Here is a 22,681-nt window from a genome sequence, read left to right as displayed (position 1 = left end):
CCTGCTCTCTTCACCAGCCTGGCTCATCAAGCTCTGCTGTGGGGCCTGAACTCCACCGCCACCCTCCTTCTGAGTATTCTGTGCAGCAGCCTCACCTCCTGTATACCCCTGCACCACTGGTCTCTGTGACGAAAGCGGAGATCTCGGTCCCAGCTGATCTCTGACGGTACCGCCCTGTACCTGCACGCTATGCATCGCCACCGTCACTTCTGTCCCGCTGCCACCACTGACGGCTGCTGTTGCTGCAGGCCCCTGCCTCATGGATGCAGGTGCCATTACTGGAGCAGGCCTGGAGACCTGAGAGAGCTTTCCCCCTTTGAACAGACGATCCACTGCTGCGCTGCTGCTTCTCAGGGCTGGTGGTCCGGTCTGTGGTGCTGTGCCTCTCTTCCCCGGCATGTTCGAGAGTGCCAGGTGGGTTTTGCTATGTTATTTGCCACCTCAGCTTGCAAGAGCTCCTACAGAGCACGTCTGCCTGCCATCAAGCTCAAGCCACGCCTCCCTACATTTTCCGTTTTATATTTTTAAAATTTTTAGAAAACAATGTATTGTTTCCTTTGTACTTTTCAAATATTTGGTACTTAGTGTTGGTATATCACATAAAATCTCCATAAAACATATTTAACACCCGATCACCGATATACATAAAATCTGCAGTTGTTAAGGAGCGATCGGGAATAATTGAAATGCATGACTTTGTGGCTGAAAAAAATCTCACATGACAACTGTACTTATCTGACACCGATGAGCATCAGCCCAACCAGTTTTGGAACTGATTGGGGCTGATTACCCCCTTAAATACCACTATCTATTGCGACCGCGGTAGCTAAGTGGTTGTTTAAAAGGGGGTTAACAGAACCCCTTTGACAGGATTGGCAACACCTACGATCGAAATCGAAGGGGCTATTTAGACAAGGGCACAAGGATGGACACATTGCTGCAAAGGGACCAGAATGGCGAACATTACTACACTGGGCCGCGATAGTCAAGGGGTCTATGTGCCTGTAGGCACCAAGAAGCAGGAAAAAATTGCTGAGGGGCTGCAAAACAGAGGAGAATAATCCTATGTTAAATTTTTAAATTGCTACAAAAAGAGAACCAGCATGGACACGGTATTACAGGATGGGCACATTACTACAAGTTGTTGGCCAAAATTACTATATGGTGCTAATTGTAAGACGATATAACTTTCAAGCAGGGGATAAAATGTATACAAATATTCAAAATAAAGCATGACTTTTTTTTTTTTTACCATTAAAAATTATATATATATATAATGCACCTTTGTTATTACCACATCTGTAATAACCAAAGTTAAAACCGTATCATAGCCCATAAAATAAATGTCATTTAACAAAATAAAATAAGCCAGAAGTAAATGGTAAAAATCCAAAAGTGTTTATAAAAAAAAGTTATCGCTAAAAATGTCACTTTGTCCAGCAAAGAATGCTTCGCCCCAAATTCAGTTTTTTTTTCTATGTGAAGCCTGTTTACCCAGCCGAGTTTGAGGCCCCTTTTCTATACTATACATTTACTGACCCTACTTATGCAGAACAGGAATGGCCGCCCTTGTACAGAGCAGTATGTCTGGCTGTACAGTATGTGCTCTGCTCAGTTTCTCTCTCCTGTATATGGTGAATAATATGGCGACTCCACCCTCCTGTCATGTATTGCAGTCACCACCCCGCTCACACACTTCCCTCTGCTCCCTCCGTCCCTCCTACAGGCAGTAGCTTTATGACTTGTATTATTCTTCTGAGAGCTGTGGGATCCGTCACATTGCGCTCCAGACCGTATGTATATCCTTATACCGTACTACTGATGTGTGGTCCTAGTGTAATGGCAGTCAGGAAACAGTCTACCTCTGGTGCTGCTAGAGCTAGAACTAGATTACACATCTTACATTCGTGTCATAAGTCTCACAATGGACCAGGAATTAGTTATCACATCTCACGTATGCACCAAATGCGGCTGTGCACCCTCATATAGTCGGTGTATGTCCACTTTTGGCATACGGTTATCCAGTATGTGTGTGTGCATGTGTGTGTGTATATATATATATATATATATATATATATATATATATATATATATATATATATATATATATATATATATATATAATATATTATTATTTTATTTTATTTTTCTACTGTGTAGAGGAGCATAATCTATTGCACTTTTCTATATAGAGGTGATGGTCACAGTGTTTTTGCAGCATTCTTGACAGATACATTAGATGAATATTGTTAAAAGCTGATTTAATTTTTAATGCACCCGAAAGGAAGTTAGTTATTTTATGGGATATTCATTTATATATTCATATATATATTTTTGAATATTTATTATATATTGCTATACCATTGCATGCATTTTCCATTGACTTCAAAGTGAAAAAAAACCAATTATCCTTATAAAAAAAAGTGTGTGTATATAATATATAATCTTTTTTTTCTTTTTTTTTTTTTGTTTTATTCCAGTAGTGTAGTCATCTGCACTATTCTATCTCTTGCTGGAAAAAAAGAAGGATGTGACAAATAGCAGAAAAAAACATATAGTAAAGTACACAAAGTTATTCCCGTTTTACCCAGTGGAAATGCAAGCAGATACATCAGAAATGCACTTTTTGGTATTCTTACATACCCATCAGGCATACTGTATAAACATGAAGTGAGTCAATGTGCGACGTATGCCAAATAAATGAATTACCTGCACCACTTGCTCACAAATACGGGTAATGATTTACTGTAGTTGTCTGTGACTATTTTTTTTTTTTTTACATTTATTGCTTTTATTATAAAAAACAAAAAAGCGTGAGAAATGAAGAAGTCCGAACCGGTGTTGTTGTTTTGCCAACATCCTATTCATTTGAAGTGGGCCTGATACATTGATTCCGGTGGACTGATCATATAGTGCCCACAGTATATGTCCATTTGTGATCAGTTATTGTGAGCCTCCATCACTATTTTGTGGGTAGAGCGGGGTGACCGTATGCCATAATGATGATTGGTTGTAGAATTTTCTTTACAAAACTGATCAGTAGAGGTGGGCGAGCCCTAATATACTCGGGTGATCGAGCCTTGACTCAAGCAGATCAGACTCGCTGAAAGTACTCAAGTCAAGTAACGAGTATTATGGAAGTCACTGAATGGGCAGTTTGGCTTTCCGCCCACATACAGCCAGCCATAAACAGAGCATTTTTGGTAGAAGGTGGGGTGGGGGGTTCTTTTGACGCACTACATCCAAAAATGTTACTTTACCCCCCCCCCAGTGAGAGCCATTCAGAGACTGCAAATGGCTCTTCCTTTGGTGCCAGCTCCCATCATGTAGTGAAGTGAGTGTGCGTTATGGTTGTTTCAAGGACAAAACATCCGAACACCCGCGATACTCAGCTGAGCTCGAGAGTAGCTGAGCATCACTATTGACACATTTTTTTGCCCATCTCCACTTTTATCAAATTTTGTGCAATTTAGGAAAAAATAGTGTTCCGGATGATTGCTGTATTTATCAAGACTGGGATTCTTTAAAGGGGTTCTCCCATCATATGAAATTGAATCTATTCATCAATACCAGATCATTAGGTGTTTGACACCCCCACCAATCAGATGCTAGCAGCTTTGGCGGCAGCCAGAAGTCATTTACAGTTGATCTGTGGGGGTCTGACCTGTACGTGCCGCTCACACTCAATAAACTGAGATAATTAGAAAATGTAATTTCCATAATTTTTTAATTTGCAGATCATTAACATGTCCTGACCTGAAGTCATTCTGTGCATGGCAGTCCATGTTGGGCAGTGTTAGTGGGAAAAAAACAAACCTATATTGTGGGGCAAAAAAGAGTATACTTCCAGCACCTGAAGATATATTATTCCAATTCCAGGATATTCACGGACTGGATAAAATAATTATAAATTTTTATTGGTGTATAAAAATACAAATAATTAAAATCATTGCGTCTTACGCGTTTCAAGCCGAACAGGGCTCTTACTCATAGCATAACATAAATGAAAAGACTAAAACACTTTAAACACACTACCTGGAAACAGAAAAACAGAAAAATCACGCCACCTCTAATTAATTGATCCATGCATCTAGGCAAATCACCAGGGTGTGAACATGTTATACACATTAGATGTCCAGAGACTCAAACCAAAAAAACAAACAAAAATCCTCAAATACTGAATGGGTGTATGACAAATACAAACACCAAAGATTTAAATATATAAACCATTATCAGCAAAAAACGTCATATTCAGCGTCAATTTAAGCATATATTCTATGATTTCAATATAGACTAGTTTATCACCAACCTTAATAATAATACAACAGGTCCGTCTTGTAATTCAAGCCAGATGGGCTACTAGTCTCGTGGCATGAAATCCAAAAAGCCTCTCTAGGCCTCAGGTGAAAGATCCAATCTCTCCAAATATCCCTGGAATTTGGCCACATCAACGGTCTGATCACAGACAAAGATCAGATCGTCTATGTAGCGACCCATCTAGAGAATGTCAGAAAAAGGATTACTATCAGTAAAGAGATATTTCCTCTCCCAATAAGACATATAAATGCCTGCCAATGAATGTTTTACATGATTTTAGAAGGGCGTGCCATGCCTATATCTGTGTCTCCTCCTCTTTTTACTCGTCCAGCTCTTTTGTTTTCGCATGAGTATATGTCCTTGTCACTTTCCCATGTGTTTGTGGTGTCTTGTGAGTTGTTTGTCACCTTTTGGACACCTTAGAAGGTGTTTTCTATGTGTTTTGTATGTGTTTTTGTGTTTGTCTGCCATTGTTTTCAATGGGGTTCGAATGGTTTCGTCGAACGTTCGTTGAATATTCACCGAACTTGCCCGCCGTTCGACGAACCGAACCAAACTCGAACACTAGGGGGGTGTTCTAGTTCTAGTCTACTCATCACATCAAAGTGCTTGGTTGTGGGCTTTATTCCAAATCATTGTAAATTTCAGGTGCTCCATTAAAGAGGTTTTCCACTTTTAAAAAAGTGGTCTCCAAACAATAGTACTCACGTAAAATAACAAATTCTGACGGTACTCATATTCCCTGGACGCAGCAACGGCTCCCCACCTCCCTCTACTCGTGACTCTATGTTGTGGCTGCAGGTGGTGACATTATGTGGACATTACCCATCACCACTGCAGCCAATCACTAATGTCAGTGGCTTATACCATCTACGGTACATCAGCCGGACCGATGAGCTCAGCAAATGGTTATGGTGGTAATTTGAGCTGTTGGCCTGATGTCACCACTACATTCACAATACTGAGTCCAAGGCAGTGGCAGAGAGCCGACGCTGCACCCTGGAAAGGTGAGTATGATCTGATTTTGTAATTTTGCTACCATTTGGAGACCACCTATTTAAAAGTAGAAAATACCTTTTAAGGCTGTGTACAAGTTTTTGCTGAATTTTAAAGCTGGGTATTTTCGCTGCATCAAAAAAGCAGCGTCTCACAGTTCCAGGAAAGTGAGTGAGATTTAGGCCCCTTTCACACGTCAGTGATTCTGGTATGTTTGTGCTTTTTTTTTTTAAACGTACCAGAATCACTGACATACGCAGACCCATTATAATGAATGGGTCTGCTCACACGTCAGTGATTTGTCACTGCACGTGTCTCCGTGCAGCGTTCACGCGTGTGCGTGATTGCCGCACGGAGACATGTCCATTTTTTTCTGGCATCACTGATGTCCCACGGACCATGCAGTGGTGTGATCCGTGAAACACGTGCCAGAAAAAAACGTGCTTTTAAAATAAAAATCATTTTTACTCACCCGACTCCAGCGATGTCCTCTGCAGCCCGTGCAGCCTGCTGCTTCTAAGCCGGCTCATTACTGTCGCGCATATTAATGATGCACGACACAGCCGACCCGGAAGCAGCTGCTGCGGGGGTCAGCGCCGGCCGGATGCTGCACCGTGGGAGCGTTCAGCACCATGGAGAGTGGGAGCGGGCACAGGTGAGTTAATTTCTAAGTGCAATCACGGGCCATGGAGAACGGAGCCCGGATTGCACTTAGACAACCCACGTGTGTCGTAATTCACGGCACACGGAGGGACATGTGCGTGTTTTACACGCCAGTGAAAAACGTCACTGTTTTTCACTGACGTGTGAAACGGGCCTTATAGAAATCTACTGCCCACTGTTTTTTTTTTGTTTTTTTTTTTTACTCCGTGTATAATTGCTCTGTGGTGCGTGTTTCAAATCTGCGACATTTCAATTTCCTTTGCGGGTGCACTGAGTTTTATGTGATGATCTTTCTCTCTCGCCCTATTGGGGGACACAGGACCATGGGTGTATGCTGCTGTTGTCAGGATGTTGACACTATGCAAAAACTTAAGAAAAAAAGTTAGCTCCTCCTCCGCAGTATATACCCGGTGACTGACCAGGAAGCAAGCCAGTTTTTGCTTAGTGTCGTAGGAGGTAGACATGGACCTGTTTCTCAGGCCCTTTTTTCGTTTTCTTTTTCCTTGGGTGCATTTTTTAGCCCTCTAATCTTTTCTGTTCTTTTCTGCTCAGATGGGTATCTCACACTCCTGATCTCCCCCTATGCGGGAAGAGGGTAACTGGGTGCTCAGTCGCCAGGTCTCCCCTCTTCCTAAGTGGCCGGACATTGTATGCTCTGCGTCACCCCGGTGCCCAGAGCCTCCGTATTTACGTCCGCCCACGAGGCAGGCAGCGCTGAGAGATCGCCCACTCGTCGCGCTTCTAGGCAAGCAGCTCAGAGTGTAGCAACGTAGATGGTTCCCTGAACCCGATTGTTGCTGGAGCAGAGGAGCTGAAGTCCGTGACCCCCTGGTTGTTACCTGGTCGGTGCGGCTTCCTCAGACCTCCTGGATGTAGGTAGGGATCGTCATTCTCTCCAGACAGGTCTTTTGTTCAGCATGGCGTTGGGGGAGGAGGTCTCCTGCTTGTCCGCAGCAGTATCGTGCTGTCCCCAGAGCGTTTGGGCCAGGTTGTCCTTTGGCCCTCACCATCTTTCCTCTCAAAAGTAGTTTCTCCTTTTCATCTAAAGGAGGAGATTGTCTTGCCTTCATTCTGCCTTGCTCCGGTTCATTCTTTTGAGAAGTCCCTGCATAATCTAGATCTTGTCAGAGCCCCGAGGACGTATGTCTCTCGAACTGCGCCATTCCGCAAGTCAACACGCCCTCTTCATTTTTCATGAAGGGCACAAGAAGGGTGCTTCTGCCTCGAAATCCACGATGCTACCCATGGCAGATAAGTCTTGCAGGCGGAGGTGGCACACCTCTGACTCACTGACTCCGCTTTCCATTATTACCTTCCTTTATTGTTAATGGACAGTTAGTTTTCTGACCTTGCCAGTTGTTAATGGTTTTGTTCCCACCCAGGGACTGCTTTGGGACGTCCCATGGTCCTGTGTCACCCACTAAGGTGAGAGAGAAAGTAAGATTTTTGTGTACTCACCGTAAAATCTTTTTCTCTGAGCCTTCATTGGGGACACAGCACCCGCCCTATTTGGCTTAGATGTTTTTCTCATGCTTTGCATAAGCTACAGCTATAGCTTCTCCTACTACTTTTACGCTAAACTGGCTTACTTCCAAAAGTAAAAACTGGCTTACTTCCTGGTCAGTAATAGGGTGTATATACTGCAGAGGAGGAGCTAACTTTTTTCTTAAGATTTTGCATAATGTCAACCTCCTGGCACTGTGTGCTTTGTCATGGAACATTTTTGAGAGCATAAGTCTACGTTTTATGAAGGCAGACACCCAGACAGTATACTACATCTGGGTGTCTGCCTCCAAAAACCGTATACTTCCATAAATGGTGCATGACAGCGTATGGTGACTCGGTTAGCACCATTATAGTCAATGGCCCCGTTGGCCTATACATACATATAAAATCACCAGGTAAAAACCGCGCATCTGGAAACGTATCAAAAATGCATAAAATTTGCACAAGCCTATATCAAAAACTTACAAAAAGCTCATTGTGGGAAAGTAGCTTCAAGCTACGTTCACCATGTTCACACATTGTTTGGTGAGTTGTTTTAGCTCAGTATTTGTAAGACAAAACCAGGAATGGTAGAAACACGGGCACCACTTCTGCATTTTTACCCACTCCTGGTTTTGGCTTACAAATTCTGAGGTAAAAAAAAACCCCCACTAAATATTTAACATGTGCACATGGTCTAAAGCACCTGATCCTGCAATCTAGCCAGAACAGGTCCGGACTCTTAGGCCAAGGTCATCTGTGAAAACAGTGCTATTATACTCTGATCACACTTTGATCAGACTCTAATTACTAGTAGTCTGATCAAACTTTTTGGCTGGTAGCCATGGGAGAGCAACTGCGCTCTGTACGGCATACAACCTCTTTGTCCCTAGGATGATAAAATCAGACAAATTGATAAAAACAGAGTTTTCTTTACTTGACAATAAATTTGGGTACATAGGGCAGCAGACATTGTACTTCAAAGACACTTGTGTATAATAGAGGCACGTTCATCATGGTTACAGGCAGCAACAGCACTTACTTGTGAACGGTATACAGGCAGAAAAGATAAGATGAACCTCCATGTTCCCGGTACAGGGCCACATTGGTCAATGTGTTAAGGTACCGTCACACATAACGAGATCGCTAGCGAGATCGCAGCTGAGTCACCGTTTGGTGACGCAGTAGCGATCCCGTTAGCGATCTCGTTATGTGTGACATCTACCAGCGATCAGGCCCCTGCTGTGAGATCGCTAGTCGTTGCAGAATGGTCCAGGCCATTTTCTTCAAAGGTGATGTCCTGCTGGGCAGGACACATCGCTGAGTTTGACACTGTGTGACAGGGTCACAGTGACTGCTGAGATCGTTATACAGGTCGCTACTGCGACCTGTATTGTTCCTGCATCGCTGGTAAGATCTGACTGTGTGACATCTCACCTGCGATCTCCCAGCGACTTACCTGCGATCCTTATCAGGTCACATTGTTTTCGGGATCGCTGGTAAGTCGTTGTGTGTGATTGGGCCTTTACTCTGTGAACACTGCACCCAGACTATTGACTGATCCCTGACGAGCCGCTACCCTCTTCACAAGTCCACAGCTGGACAGATCCTTTTCCTCTCTAAGGTCTCCCACATCTGGCTGACACTGGACTCCCTTCCCTTCCAAGTCTCTCTCTAGCAGGTTTCACTCACTTGCCTATGTTATAGATCTTGTTCACCCCTATGGTTTCTTTTTGTTGATCTTGCTCCTTTGTACTTGTCTGCTCTCTAATGGTTTCCACAACACACTGACTGGAAAAACAGTCTTTCTCTGCACTCTAGTGCCTCCCACTGTGGGCTAATCCCAACTGTTAACTGTCTGTGACCCTTCAGTCTGTTGCTGGGCAGACTTAACCTTTCAGCCAGTTCTATGCAAATATTATAATGCCTTACTAACAGTGCTATGCTTTACACCTCAGCCTAAAACACACAAATTACATTATCAACACTGCTACATCTTATACACTGATGAGAAAAAGGGTAACGATGTTTTGAACTTTTGACTTTCAGGCTCTATCTTATATCCACTACAGCATTTAGCGTGAGACTAACTTCATTTTCAAGACAATCATCCTGGCTTTCTTATACAGTGCCTACAAGTAGTATTCAACCCCCTGCAGATTTAGCAGGTTTACACATTTGGAATGAACTTGGCATTGTGACATTTGGACTGTAGATCAGCCAGGAAGTGTGAAATGCACTGCAGCAAAAAAGAATGTTATTTCTTTTTTTTTTTTTTTTTTAAATTGTGAAAAGTTTATTCAGAGGGTCATTTATTATTCAACCCCTCAAACCACAAGAATTCTGTTTTGGTTCCCCTAAAGTATTAAGAAGTATTTCAGGCACAAAGAACAATGAGCTTCACATGTTTGCATTAATTATCTCTTTTTCCAGCCTTTTCTGACTAATTAAGACCCTCCCCAAACTTGTGAACAGCACTCATATTTGGTCAAAATGGGAAAGACAAAGGAGCATTCCAAGGCCATCAGAAACAAGATCGTGGAGGGTCACAAGGCTGGCAAGGGGTACAAAACCCTTTCCAAGGAGTTGGGCCTACCTGTCTTCACTGTTGGGAGCATCATCCGGAAGTGGAAGGCTTATGGAACTACTGTTAGCCTTCCACGGCCTAGACAGTCTTTGAAAGTTTCCACCCGTGCCGAGGCCAGGCTTGTCCGAAGAGTCAAGGCTAACCCAAGGACAACAAGGAAGGAGCTCCGGGAAGATCTCATGGCAGTGGGACATTGGTGTCAGTCAATACCATAAGTAACGTACTCCACCGCAATGGTCTCCGTTCCAAACGAGCCCGTAAGGTACCTTTTACTTTCAAAGCGTCATGTCAAGGCTCGTCTACAGTTTGCCCATGATCACTTGGAGGACACTGAGACAGACTGGTTCAAGGTTCTCTGGTCTGATGAGACCAAGATCGAGATCTTTGGTGCCAACCACACACGTGACGTTTGGAGACTGGATGGCACTGCATACAACCCCAAGAATACCATCCCTACAGTCAAGCATGGTGGTGGCAGCATGCTGTGGGGCTGTTTCTCAGCCAAGGGGCCTGGCCATCTGGTCCGCATCCATGGGAAGATGGATAGCACGGCCTACCTGGAGATTTTGGCCAAGAACTTCCGCTCCTCCATCAAGGATCTTAAGATGGGTCGTCATTTCACCTTCCAACAAGACAACGACCCAAAGCACACAGCCAAGAAAACCAAGGCCTGGTTCAAGAGGGAAAAAATCAAGGTGTTGCAGTGGCCTAGTCAGTCTCCTGACCTTAACCCAATTGAAAACTTGTGGAAGGAGCTCAAGATTAAAGTCCACATGAGACACCCAAAGAACCTAGATAACTTGGAGAAGATCTGCATGGAGGAGTGGGCCAAGATAACTCCAGAGACCTGTGCCGGCCTGATCAGGTCTTCTAAAAGACGATTATTAGCTGTAATTGCAAACAAGGGTTATTCCACAAAATATTAAACCTAAGGGTTGAATAATAATTGACCCACACTTTTATGTTGAAAATTTATTAAAATTTAACTGAGCAACATAACTTGTTGGTTTGTAAGATTTATGCATCTGTTAATAAATCCTGCTCTTGTTTGAAGTTTGCAGGCTCTAACTTATTTGCATCTTATCAAACCTGCTAAATCTGCAGGGGGTTGAATACTACTTGTAGGCACTGTACATACATTTGACTTGCAACTCTTTTACATACGATTAGTTTATGCAGATTCTTGTCCTGTGACTCCATTGTTACTGTTTTGCTCTTGGTGTTTCAAACATCTTTTTCTTCCTGTATACTACAAATTACAACCTGGTCTCACATTCATTAATAGCTCAGTGTATTAGGTTGATTCCCAAGTGAAAGGTAATTAGCTTGAATAGACAGCAGCCATGACGATTTCCCAAGAAAAGAGAAATCTGATCTTGTGTGCACTGTCGTAAAGCGAGAGGAAAACAACTGTACCAGCAAATGGCTGACTTGCCTACAGACAGACTTTCCACAGAGCCACCTTTCACCTACGTGGGCCTAGACGTTCCAGCTCCTCATAGCGGTCTCTTGGACAGGAAGATTGACAAACTGCATCATGTGAGCACCATGACAGTTGAAAAAATAATAATGAAGTCAGAGTATCCTTTCAAAAGCCAAGAGGTGGACGTTCAGGCAAAATATTGGAGTCAACAAGTTGGCTCATCACAAGGTCTATCTGTTCCGGCGCAACAATTATGGCAGTGGAGGTGGCTGACATGCTTTGTAATAGTGAGATCACATAGGTCCATGCAACCACCATGCAACGTACTCTAGAGTAGTCACCTGAAAAAAGTGAAGAAGCCTCAACTTCAGTATCCTCAATGATTTTTATTTTCAAATCAAGGGAGCGCCAATGGGATCTCGTTTCTCACCTATATTGGTGATCCTGTTTGTTGGGAGGAATTTTCCATCTTTTCCACGAGCAATCCTTTTTCTTATGATATGGTCTGGTATGGTCGCCATGTTGACGATGTCCTCTGAGCTGTCACAATCAGTGGATTTCCTGGATAGTTCTTTGTCAGGAAACAAGTTCACTAAACAAGTAGACTGTAGTCTTTATAGAAAACCTGTCAGTGGCAACACTATTTTACGTGCGAATAGCTGCCACCATGCCCACGCTATTTCATCTATTCCTTATGGTGACGTTTTCAGAGACAAACAAGCCTGCTCCCATCCATCCACCTTCAGGAAGGAATGTATTCAGATTAGGGACAAAACTATTTCACAGGCTTTTTAAACAACTCAGAACTCCAGTAGAGATTTGATATTGAGGGGTAAAATAAAAGTACGTAGTAGCAAAACGGATGTCACCACAGCTACGAACACTTCCATCTGGCTTTCTATGGCCTTGTGGGCACGCTGCATTTTTTTGATGCAGTCTGTTGTCCAAATCTGCATGCCTATCCTTTTGCTATCAAAGTCCATTAGTATTCGGAAGTGCTGTGTGCACATTGCTTCTTCTTTCCTTGCAGTTTTGGATGCAGAAAAAAACCAGCATGTCAATTGTTGGTGCGTCTTTTTTTTTTTTTTTCCTGTGTTTTTTTTTTTAGCCATTCCAGCCAATGATTTCACTAAAATAAAAAAACACATGGCACCAAAAAAGCACCAAAAACGCTTGCAGTTTTTGAAGCGTTTTTCAGCCACAAGGGTCAGTTTTTGGTGCAGAAAATTTCTGCAACAAAAAAATTCAGTGTGCGCATATAGCCTATTAAAGGTTTCCACAAGTGTTTTAGGTAAAAAAATGCAATGTTTGTAAGTATGCTAAAAGGATAACCAGCATAACCTTAATTTTTTTCATGAATTGTGACCCTACTGATTTAATTTATTGTGTGGAATGTACATTAGGTCATGTCAAATATATTTGTTGTACTAGCAGATAAATTAAGAAAAGAATAGTCGAACATTTGTACAATATTTCCTTAGGTAACGTAACCTACTCAGGTGTCCCTAAACATTTTCTAGTAAATCATTGTGGCCAGATAGTTAACTTTTTCCACACCATAAAAAAAAAGTGCCTAAACGAAAAGACAGTTGGCAGAACAAGTTGTTCTTGATGGAAGCCTTTATAAAATGAGATCCTAAACCACCAAAACGAATGAATAATTAAAAGAATACTATGCTCATTAATTAATTCAGTCCCTCTTTTGGGTGGGTAACTTTCTGTGGTCCTATTGGGAAGATTTTGCAGCTACAGAATACCAGCACAGTGTCTACATGTCTGTACGGTGAGCAATGCTTCTGCTTTTATTGTATTCCTTATTATACCTTACCTTATAAATTTCTATAACACTGCTATACATACTGTATAATGTACAGGATACATTATACAGAAACACAATACATTTCACATTACATCAATACAATTGGTGTCTTCAGTGGGCGAATGTCACAGTCCGTTCACCTTCTTATATTCATCCCCTCTATAATGATGGTCATCCTCCATCTTCTTGAATTCTACAAGACACCAATACACAATACCATATATCATAATATTAATTAACACCGCATCTTCATCTGTTCTTCTCTGGAACACAGAACCAAGAGGACGTCTTCTCTCTTTTTAGAGCAACACTGAACTGGTCCTACTAAGCCAGAACTTAAGAGTCCAAGTCAATTTTTTTTTACAAGGGGCCCTAGGCTCAGCACTTGATCAGATGGTAATAAAGTTCTTGATTCCTACCCGGTACGGTCATCGGGTGCCCCACTTCACCCCATCCCCAAACAACAGTCCTTAGGACAGGGACAAAGTCCCTTAAGGGTAAAGTCCATAGGGATTGTTGAAAAATCTATAATGGGTTGGGGCACAGTTCTCTTTTTGTAGGGGAGAGTACATAACTGAGGGTGCTAAATCCACAGACACTCTTGCACCCTTAATAACCATTAGAAAGGGTGCAACAAAAAATACAACCAAAAATAAAGTTCAGCCCATAAGACTCAGTCCAGGCCCATTCAGCCTCAAGGGAGAATAGAAACAGTTCCACTTCTATTAACAGTCCATATAGGCCTCTTACGGCCACAGTGGTTTCTCAAGCAGTCCCTTAACAAATTCTTTAAACTACAGTCCAACGGACCCAACTTGTCCTGGCTTTACTTTTTAGAACGTCTCTCTGGACCTAGCTCCCCTTTTTAACATGGCCGCTCCATCTTCTGATTCCAGTCTTTCTCACGTATCCTCTTCCTTCTCTAAGGAATATGGAGACGATGATTCTCAGTCCTCATCTTCTCCTTCTTCTGCTGGGGATCCCCTCTCTGGGCTGGTCCTTGGACTATGTGGACAATATGCCCATTCCACAGACAAAGGCCACAATCCTCTGGACCACAGCAGATCCCCAAGCAACCAAATGTGCCTCCTGGACTTTCTCCTGCGCAACAGTCACACCTCCATCTGAATCAAAATTGTGGTGACCTCGTCGTCAATGTCCTCCATTTTGTGCCTGGTCTCTGACTGTCTTTCAGAGGACCCAGTGACCTTCTCCGCCAAGCCATTCTGCCGCATTTCACACTCAGAATGCAAGCCTTAGGCCTTTCCAGCCTCACAACAGTTGGTCTGCAGCTTTTCACTGCTGTCTCAGCTCGCCGTTACCAGTACAGATGTTTTTTTCTGTTCCTTACTGTCAGCAGGTGGCAGAGAAAATGGTACCAACTCCAGCTTCCTAGTTGTCTTTTTCCTCTGACTTCTCTCTTCTGTAGGCCGTTCTTCTGATGTGCACCACGGACCCAGAGAGGCAGTCTTTCATTTAGACCAACTACTTATTTATACCACATTACGAGCTTTGTGTAAACTGATGACGGTCAATCGACCGAAACGTCATTAATTAATAATTTCTACACAAACTGCTTGTTTAAATAAAGAAGTCATTTCATTTCAATTTATTTTTGAGTACTGGATTTTTGAATTTTTTGACACTGGGTTGGACCCTATCCAGGCACCAATAAAAATAGGAGTGCCGCACTTCCATATCTATATTGTGTCCACAGTGTCACTTTGCCACTTTCATCCACTCTGCCTTTGGCCTAGCCTCCTGCAGTCGCTATTTATGACACAATGGACCAAACTTCATTTCAGACCGCGCCCTTATCCCGTGCGCACCTCCCATCCTGGGTTGGTTCTGCAAGTCAGGACACACCCTATTGGGCGGGGTCCCATCTTCCAGCCATACGTTCCTTTGGACTGACGCTCAAATGGCCAGGACACATTTTCACGCTTTCAAATGCCATTCACTTCCACAAAAGGTGGCTCCTCTTCCTTTCCGTCCATGAGTCAATGGCATCTTGACGGCCATGTTTCTGGTCGCCATCTTAGGTTGCCCACCTTCAGGTGCTATTCCACTTGTGCCACACGTCTTCACCACCCTGTTTTCTCCTTCCATAGAACTCACATCATGTTGACTATGCCAAATGTGCCACGAGGCGGTGGCCTTGGGCAAGGGACTTTATATCTTTTGCCCCAGCATATATGTTCACATTTGGGCCTGTCATGCCCTGTCTGGTATCCGACCCCCTTGTCCCCAGGATGAGGAAATCCGACAATTTGGTAAAAATAGAGAGGCACGTTCATCATGGTTACAGGCAACGGCATTTCACTTGTGAACATTTCACAGGCAGAACAGATAGTGAACCTCCATCTTCATAGTACAGGGCCACATGTGTTAGGCTGTGACAACTGACTGTGATCCCCAACAAGGGCCGCTGGAGCTGCTTCTTTGGGAAGATCCTTTCCTCTCTAAGGTCTCCCACGTCTGAACAACACTGGACTCCCTTCCTTTTCGAGTCTCTCTCTAGCAGGTTTCAAACTCATAGAGGTCTTCTCAATGCTCTAAAGGTAAAAACAGTCTCTTTCTCTGCACTCTAGCCCCTCCCACTGTGGGCTAATCAAAACTGTTAACTGTCTCTGACCCTGCAGTCTGTTGCTGGGCAGACTTAACCTTTCACCCAGTTTCATGCAAACATTATAATACCTTACTATCAGTGCTATGCTTTACACCTTAGCCTAAAGGACCTGTCACACACAGAGATAAATCTTTGGCAGATCTGTGGTTGCAGTGAAATCATGGACATATTGTTCCATTTGTACACAGCCACAAACCTGCCACTGATTGTCCACAATTTCACTGCAACCACAGATCTGCCGCAGATTTATCTGTGTGACAGGACCTTTATACTCACACATTACACTCTCAACATTACTACATTTTATACATAATTATACCTTACATTGTCCATCCCTATAAGACTTCTATACATAACTATTACAGCAAACATTATGAAGAAACATACATTTCACGGTACGTCAATACGATTGGTGTCTTCAGGGGGGCAATGTGACAGATCATCCTCCTCCTTAAGCCAGCGTCACACTAGTGTATGGCATCCGATTCGAGAGCATTGTATGCTATATGGTAATGACCCCCGGTTCAGACTTTGCTGTGAGCGTGAGCTGAGTGTCAAGTGATCAGATCACAGCTGCGGAGGAGAGGGAGGGCTTAATATCTCCATCTCCTCCATTGTCAGCCTGTGAGTGATCTGAGACTCAGACAATCGCAGCATGTTGCTTTTTTTCCTCAGTCCGATTAGGGCTGAGGAAAAACTCACAGATCTGAGCTGCAGCATTGTCTTACATGGAGCCGAGTGCAATGCGATATTTTTTTTGTGCGAGTCTTATGCCAATGTGACTCTGGCCTTACACTTTGACCAGAGTGTGACCCAATTTTCTCAAATGTGGAGGAGATGGGGAAAAAAAAGTTTCTCCATTCTGTCAGTCTGAGAAAATTGGACTGCACTCAGATGACATTCAAGTGTGGTCTGATTTTTTTTCTTTCCATGGATCCATTGACTTGCATGGCCACATGTGATCCAATTTACGGATGCAAATCGTGCATGTGCATGGGCCATTGAATATCATTGGTCCGAGTGTGAGACAATATTTTCTTGGATCGCACTAGGACTGCAAATATAGGCATCTGCACCTGCCCTTACTGTCAGACCTGGCCAGAACCTTGAGAAGAAGGTGGAAGTCAATCAGAAATCTGTCTGTTCTATTGTCACTATTTCAGGGAAAAGAGACAATTTTTTCTAATCTCGTACAGCATTTCAATTATGAAATGTGATCTTGAATTTTTTTAAAATGCTTTATACATTTCAGTCATTAGTATTTACTTAGAGATCTCGTTATCTAATTACCGTACTCCCCTGCAGCTTCACATCAGATCACAAGGCTCCCACAAGTCACAGCATAGCCCTGTACTAAGGTACCTACATATTATTCATAGCTTCTATCCTTTGTACTAATGGACCTGATGACTAGAGTGCCTGAAAACCATTCAACAAGCAAAGATTATACATGTGTTTAATAGTAGATGATCTACATAAATCCACAAATGTCTAGTTGAGTGCAGTGGGAATTCTCGTGTAAAGACTTTCCTTGCCATATCTTCCTCTCCGACATCTGGCACAGTGGTTACTCCCAGTAAATAGTTGTCTCTCTTGCAGGGTGTGATTGGCACGGCTCGTCAGGTTAATGGACTGAGAAGGAAATGTCACAAATGGATTTGAACAATGAAAGGAAGATCTTGGAATGTTGGGAAGTCTGAAATCGAGGCTGTGGTATAGAAAAGCAGCAGAAAACCTCACATCTCTCAGTCCAAAACATGGTTTTCGGCATGACGCTCAGTTTTTGGACTTTGTAGCACTTTGGGTGACCGTGTAGGACCTAACATACCAGTATGAAGTGGCTCTGTAAACTCGAAGAGTCTGACAGATTCTGGGTAAGTTTTTCCTTTATCTTCAATTCCTGCTTCCTTTTTAGGTTTGTTATACGATCTAGGTTTGTCTATGCTTTTAGGTGAAATTCCATTTTTGGTTCAAAGATTATATAAGAGAACATTATTGGAATTTGACTAGGGTTCCTGTAAGCCTTCCATGACCAGGAGATTTTTTTTCCTTTGTTGGCCTCCTTGTGTCGTTAATTTTCCTGCAGCTGTGGTGTTCTGTACATCGATATGGTTGTGGCGGCCAATCATTGTCCTCAGTAATTAGGCTAGCGGGTACTGTAGGCTAAGGTCAGTGATTGGCTGCAGCAGTCATCTGGATGTACAGTGAATCACCACTGCAATCAAATCATTAAAGGCTGTTGGGGACTACTGGAGCAGTGGGGGATCCATCAGATGAGCAATTTCTTAGCACATTTCTTCTTGTAAAGGCTCATTCACACTACAGTTTTTTCACATATGAGCGCAAATCCGTGTTTTTTACAGTCTATGGGGGTGTTCACTTGTCCATGGAGGCATGTCTGACATTGATCCAAGTTTCAGATTAATCTCGGAAAGTCTATTAGTCATTGAAAAAAAACGGACAGTATTTGGATGCCATCCATGTGAGGCACCCCATGGGGCAGAGGTTTCTTTTACTCTTTACCAGGCCTGTGATAATGGGGGGGTCTTTGGGGATGTCACGGTGGCCTGGCCCAGCTTCGTGGCCCCGAGGTGTCCACAAAAGGGAGATGTGAATGATAAGGAAGGGGAGATGGTGGGGGTATTTGTCTCGTGACGCCACCTGTGGTATGCTGCTATGAAGGAAGCCGCCTTTGCGGGATGTCTCTCTCCTCCGGGGTGGATGGTAACGCAGCTCTGGTGTTTCAGCTCCCCACAGGTAGAGCTAGACCCCGGGAAGGATGATGGTGGTGGTAGTGGTGGCCGATGGCGCCCTAGAGCGGGACATCGGCGCCAGCAATGACAGGGACAACACAGGGGCTGCAGTTCAGAATTCTCTTTACTCACTGCAACTGTCGTCGCCCTTGAAGTGCCGGTTTCTACTATGATGGGCTCCAGCCGATCCCGAATAATTCTGAGGTCCCCACCAATGTTCCCACTGTGTGTCTTTCCTGGTAGGGGGTCCTTCCACTCCCGTGTCTGGTATATGGAACGGGCAGCGGGTACTTCCTGCACGCTCCGTGGACCCTGGGATTCCCCTGCGCTGTGGAGAGCCCGGGCTGAGCTTCCTGCTCCAAGTCTTGGGCCCCGCTGAGCTCCCAGAAGTTAAAAGGTAGTTGCTATGGACCGAGGTCCCAACTTATCTCCCTACCCCGAGCTATGCCCAGGGTTGACTGACTATTTGAGAAGATGCTCCTTCCTTTCCCCTAAGTGGTGCCCGCCCCCCAGGTTGTTGCCCTAGTGACCAGAAAGTCCTATGCCTTGTGATGGCCACCCCCCTGTCTACCCTAAGTCAAGCCCAGTGGGAAAGCACCTAACTGTACGTTGTGTGTGAGTGTGGTAAACACCAGCGGTTAACACCTGCCTTACTCGGGATGAGTACTGCACCTTAAGTGAGATGCAATACCCTGTGGCGACTGAAGCCTCAGGGGCGCCACACGTGCTATTCATTTTCACTGATTGAAATTGTTTATTCTTATCATTGAAAAAAATCTGATAAAACTATGACCAAACTCTGATGAAAATCGCTGAAGAAACTTTCTTTTTTTTGCATGTGAAAAAACCTGATGTGTGAACGATGTCTTAAACTGATATTTATTTATTCTGGATAATGATGTCAATTTAAAGGGTCATATTATCTTTATTTACACAAATGGGTAGACACATTGTTTTGTGGCATGAAGACTGGTGTTACACGTCTGACAATCCAGCTATGAACCACAATGTTTGGATCGGCCGCGGGTATCCAGATTGAACTTAACACCCTCCTAGGCATATATGAGGCTCTTGAATTCAAGTCAGCAAACCTACTACCCATCTGAACATACGTGAATAGTAAATGTAAGTGTGTTACAGGTTTTCTTGTACTTGTTAGTGCAGGCTTCCTTCCAAACTGCACACAGACCCATAGAAAATGAATGGAGCCGAGGTTGAGCCGGATGTGGATCTACATAAACCAGTTACTGGGTTCCAAAGGCCTGTTCTTAGAATCACTGTCAGACCCAAGCAATCCGTAAGATATCTAATACTATGGAGAAAGGATAACTTACTAGCTTGAGAATACCTGTTACTTCTCTAAAAAGTTTAAATACTTTGTAAAAATCCTTGATCTCCTCTAATTCCGCTGCTCTTTAGGGGTACTTTGCACATTGCTACTGCGATATCATTGGGGTCAAATCGAAAGTGACGCACATCCGGTGTCGGTAACTACGTCGCAACGTGTAAAGCCTAGATGCGCCGCTAAACGATCGCAAAAGCGTCGTAAATCTGTGCAGTGTCGGACATTTTCATAATGTCGCACCAATAGGAGATACGATGTTGTTCTTCATTCCTGCGGCAGCACAGATCGCTGTGTGTGAAGCCGCAGGAGCGAGGAACATCTCCTTACCTGCGTCCACCGCCAATGCGGAAGAAAGGAGGTGGGCGGGATGTTTACGTCCCGCTCATCTCCGCCCCTCTGCTTCTATTGGCCGCCTGCCGTGTGACGTCGCTGTGACGCCGCAAGACCCGCCCCCTTAGGAAGGAAGTGGGTCTCCGGTCAGAGCGACGTCGCAGGGCAGGTAAGTGCGTGTGAAGCTGCCGTAGTGATAATGTTCGCTATGGCAGCTATCACAAGAGATCGCATGTGCGATGGGGGCGGGGACTATCGCACTCGGCATCGCTATCATCGGCTAGCGATGTCGCAGCGTGCAAAGTACCCCTTACTGTTTTGCGCTGTGTTGCTCCATTGCTGAGAGGTTTCTTCTGGAGCGCAGTATGTGAAATCTCTGCTTGCAGTCCAACTGTTTTTCTTCAGAGTCTTTTCTGCAGTCAAGCACTTTTATCCCTCTCAGATGCTGTCATACACCGCACTGTATCTGATCTAGCAGTTTATCATTCGCGGACACTGCTGGGCTGTGATTGGCATTGTCACAGAGGGAAGGGTTACAGTGCACACCCCCAGAGAAGACTCAGAGTGAATGTTCAGGTGGTCTGCACGAAGAGATTTCACATACAATGGAGCGATTCAGTGCAAGGCAGAATGAGGAAAACTCACTATTTTACAAGTCATTTATCCTTTATTTTTTTTTTTTTTTATCAATTGACAGGTTCCCTTTAAATCTTAATTTGTCACAAGCATCCACATTCTCTCTCTTGTCTGACTTTGCCTGGCTTTGTCTGCTTCTCGGACTTTGGTGGACATATGTCTTATTTTTAGCTTGTACTAGCTATGTAATTAAGTAGGATGAGGAAACATGGAGTGTTAGATAGCCTACCTTGTTTGATTGTTTTTGTAGCTTTTCTAGTAAGTGAAAATGTTACAGTAACTGCTGGGAGTAGTTTCCCCCGGAGATCGTCCATTGTTGGCAACGCTCAATGAGAGCAAAATTCTCTAGGAAATCTGTGATTGCTTATACTATAACTACAATATGAAAAACCCATTTAATATAATTCAATGATGTATATAGTTATTAGTGACTATTTGTGTTTAGATAATGCTTTCCGTGTACTATTCCAGTATTCGGCAAAAAAACAAAAATGCTCGGGTTCCCCATTGACTTGCATTAGGTTCGTTATTTGTGATGAATACCGGAATAATACTTTGGGATTCGTTATGAATAATCCGAACACACATAGTTACTATTCACCCATCACTAATAGTTACATACAGCTAATCAAGCATCATGGCGCGTCTAAGAAAAAAAGAACAAAACTTCAAATTAAAGGGGTATTCACATCTCCAAGATCCTATCACAATATGTAATAGGTGTAATAATAATATTAATAATAGCAAATACCTCCAATTAGAAATGTAGTATAGTTCTTCTGAAAAGCTTTGTCACTTACCTCATGTGCAGGGCATGGCAGTAGCTTAGGTATCCAAGGTTATGGCCACGCATATAGGGACCGTTAGTTGCTAGTGGTCGTAACCATGGATAGCTAAGCTACTGCCATGCCCTGCACATAAGGTAAGATACATAGCTAATCAAGAGAACTATACTATATTTCTAATTGGATGTATTTGATATAATATTATTATTATTATTTACTACATATTGGGAATAGATCTTGGAGATGGGAACACCCCTTTAAATATGAATGAACCAATGTGGACACCATAGCAAAGGTCACAGAGGTTGTCATTTAGCTTACCGAACCTATGACTATCCAACCTCTAACATAGCCCTGTTACACGCTATGATTTATCTGACGATATGTCGTCGGGGTCACAGATTCCGTGACACACTTCCGTCATTGTTAGCGACGTCGTTGCATGTGACACCTACGTGCGACTCCGATCGATCGCAAATAGGTTGAAAATCGTTGATCGTTGACACGTCGTTCACTTTCAAAACAACATACACACGACCGCATTGGTCAAATAATATATCGCCGAACGATGTAGGGTCATTTGTGAGGTGTGTACGTGTGACCGCTACTAAACGACCTATGTGCGATCTCGGTAAATCGTAACTACGATCTGGGCGTGTCACATCGCTACTGAGATCGTCAGATAAATCGTAGCGTGTAACGGGGCCTTTAAATTGTAAGTATACATAGCAAAGTCATGTCATAGTCGTCACTATGTGGCCCTAATACTGAAGGCTGCGTGCACACGTAGCGTATTTGCTGCAGGTTTTGCCAGATGGATTTCACATCTTTGTGTTAAATTGAAAAACTATAGTGAATTCATTGCAAAAATATAGTAATGAATACAGATTTAGTGTCAAATTACACTGTTGAC

General features: G+C 43.4%; 1 protein-coding gene across 1 annotated transcript in view; it reads left to right on the top strand.

The window, feature by feature from the left end:
• Positions 1 to 1,721: 1,721 nt before the first annotated feature.
• The window catches only part of LOC142245329 (multidrug resistance-associated protein 1-like), a 170,706-nt gene continuing 149,746 nt past the window's right edge, over positions 1,722 to 22,681 (top strand). Inside the window, 2 exon segments of the mRNA XM_075317959.1 lie at positions 1,722 to 1,793; positions 17,519 to 17,793. Coding sequence (XP_075174074.1) covers positions 17,752 to 17,793 — 42 coding nt within the window. The 5' untranslated portion in view covers positions 1,722 to 1,793; positions 17,519 to 17,751.

This window comes from Anomaloglossus baeobatrachus, chromosome 7, assembly GCF_048569485.1.
Source record: "Anomaloglossus baeobatrachus isolate aAnoBae1 chromosome 7, aAnoBae1.hap1, whole genome shotgun sequence".
NCBI lineage: Eukaryota > Metazoa > Chordata > Amphibia > Anura > Aromobatidae > Anomaloglossus > Anomaloglossus baeobatrachus.
This window is presented reverse-complemented; position numbering and strand designations above follow the sequence as displayed.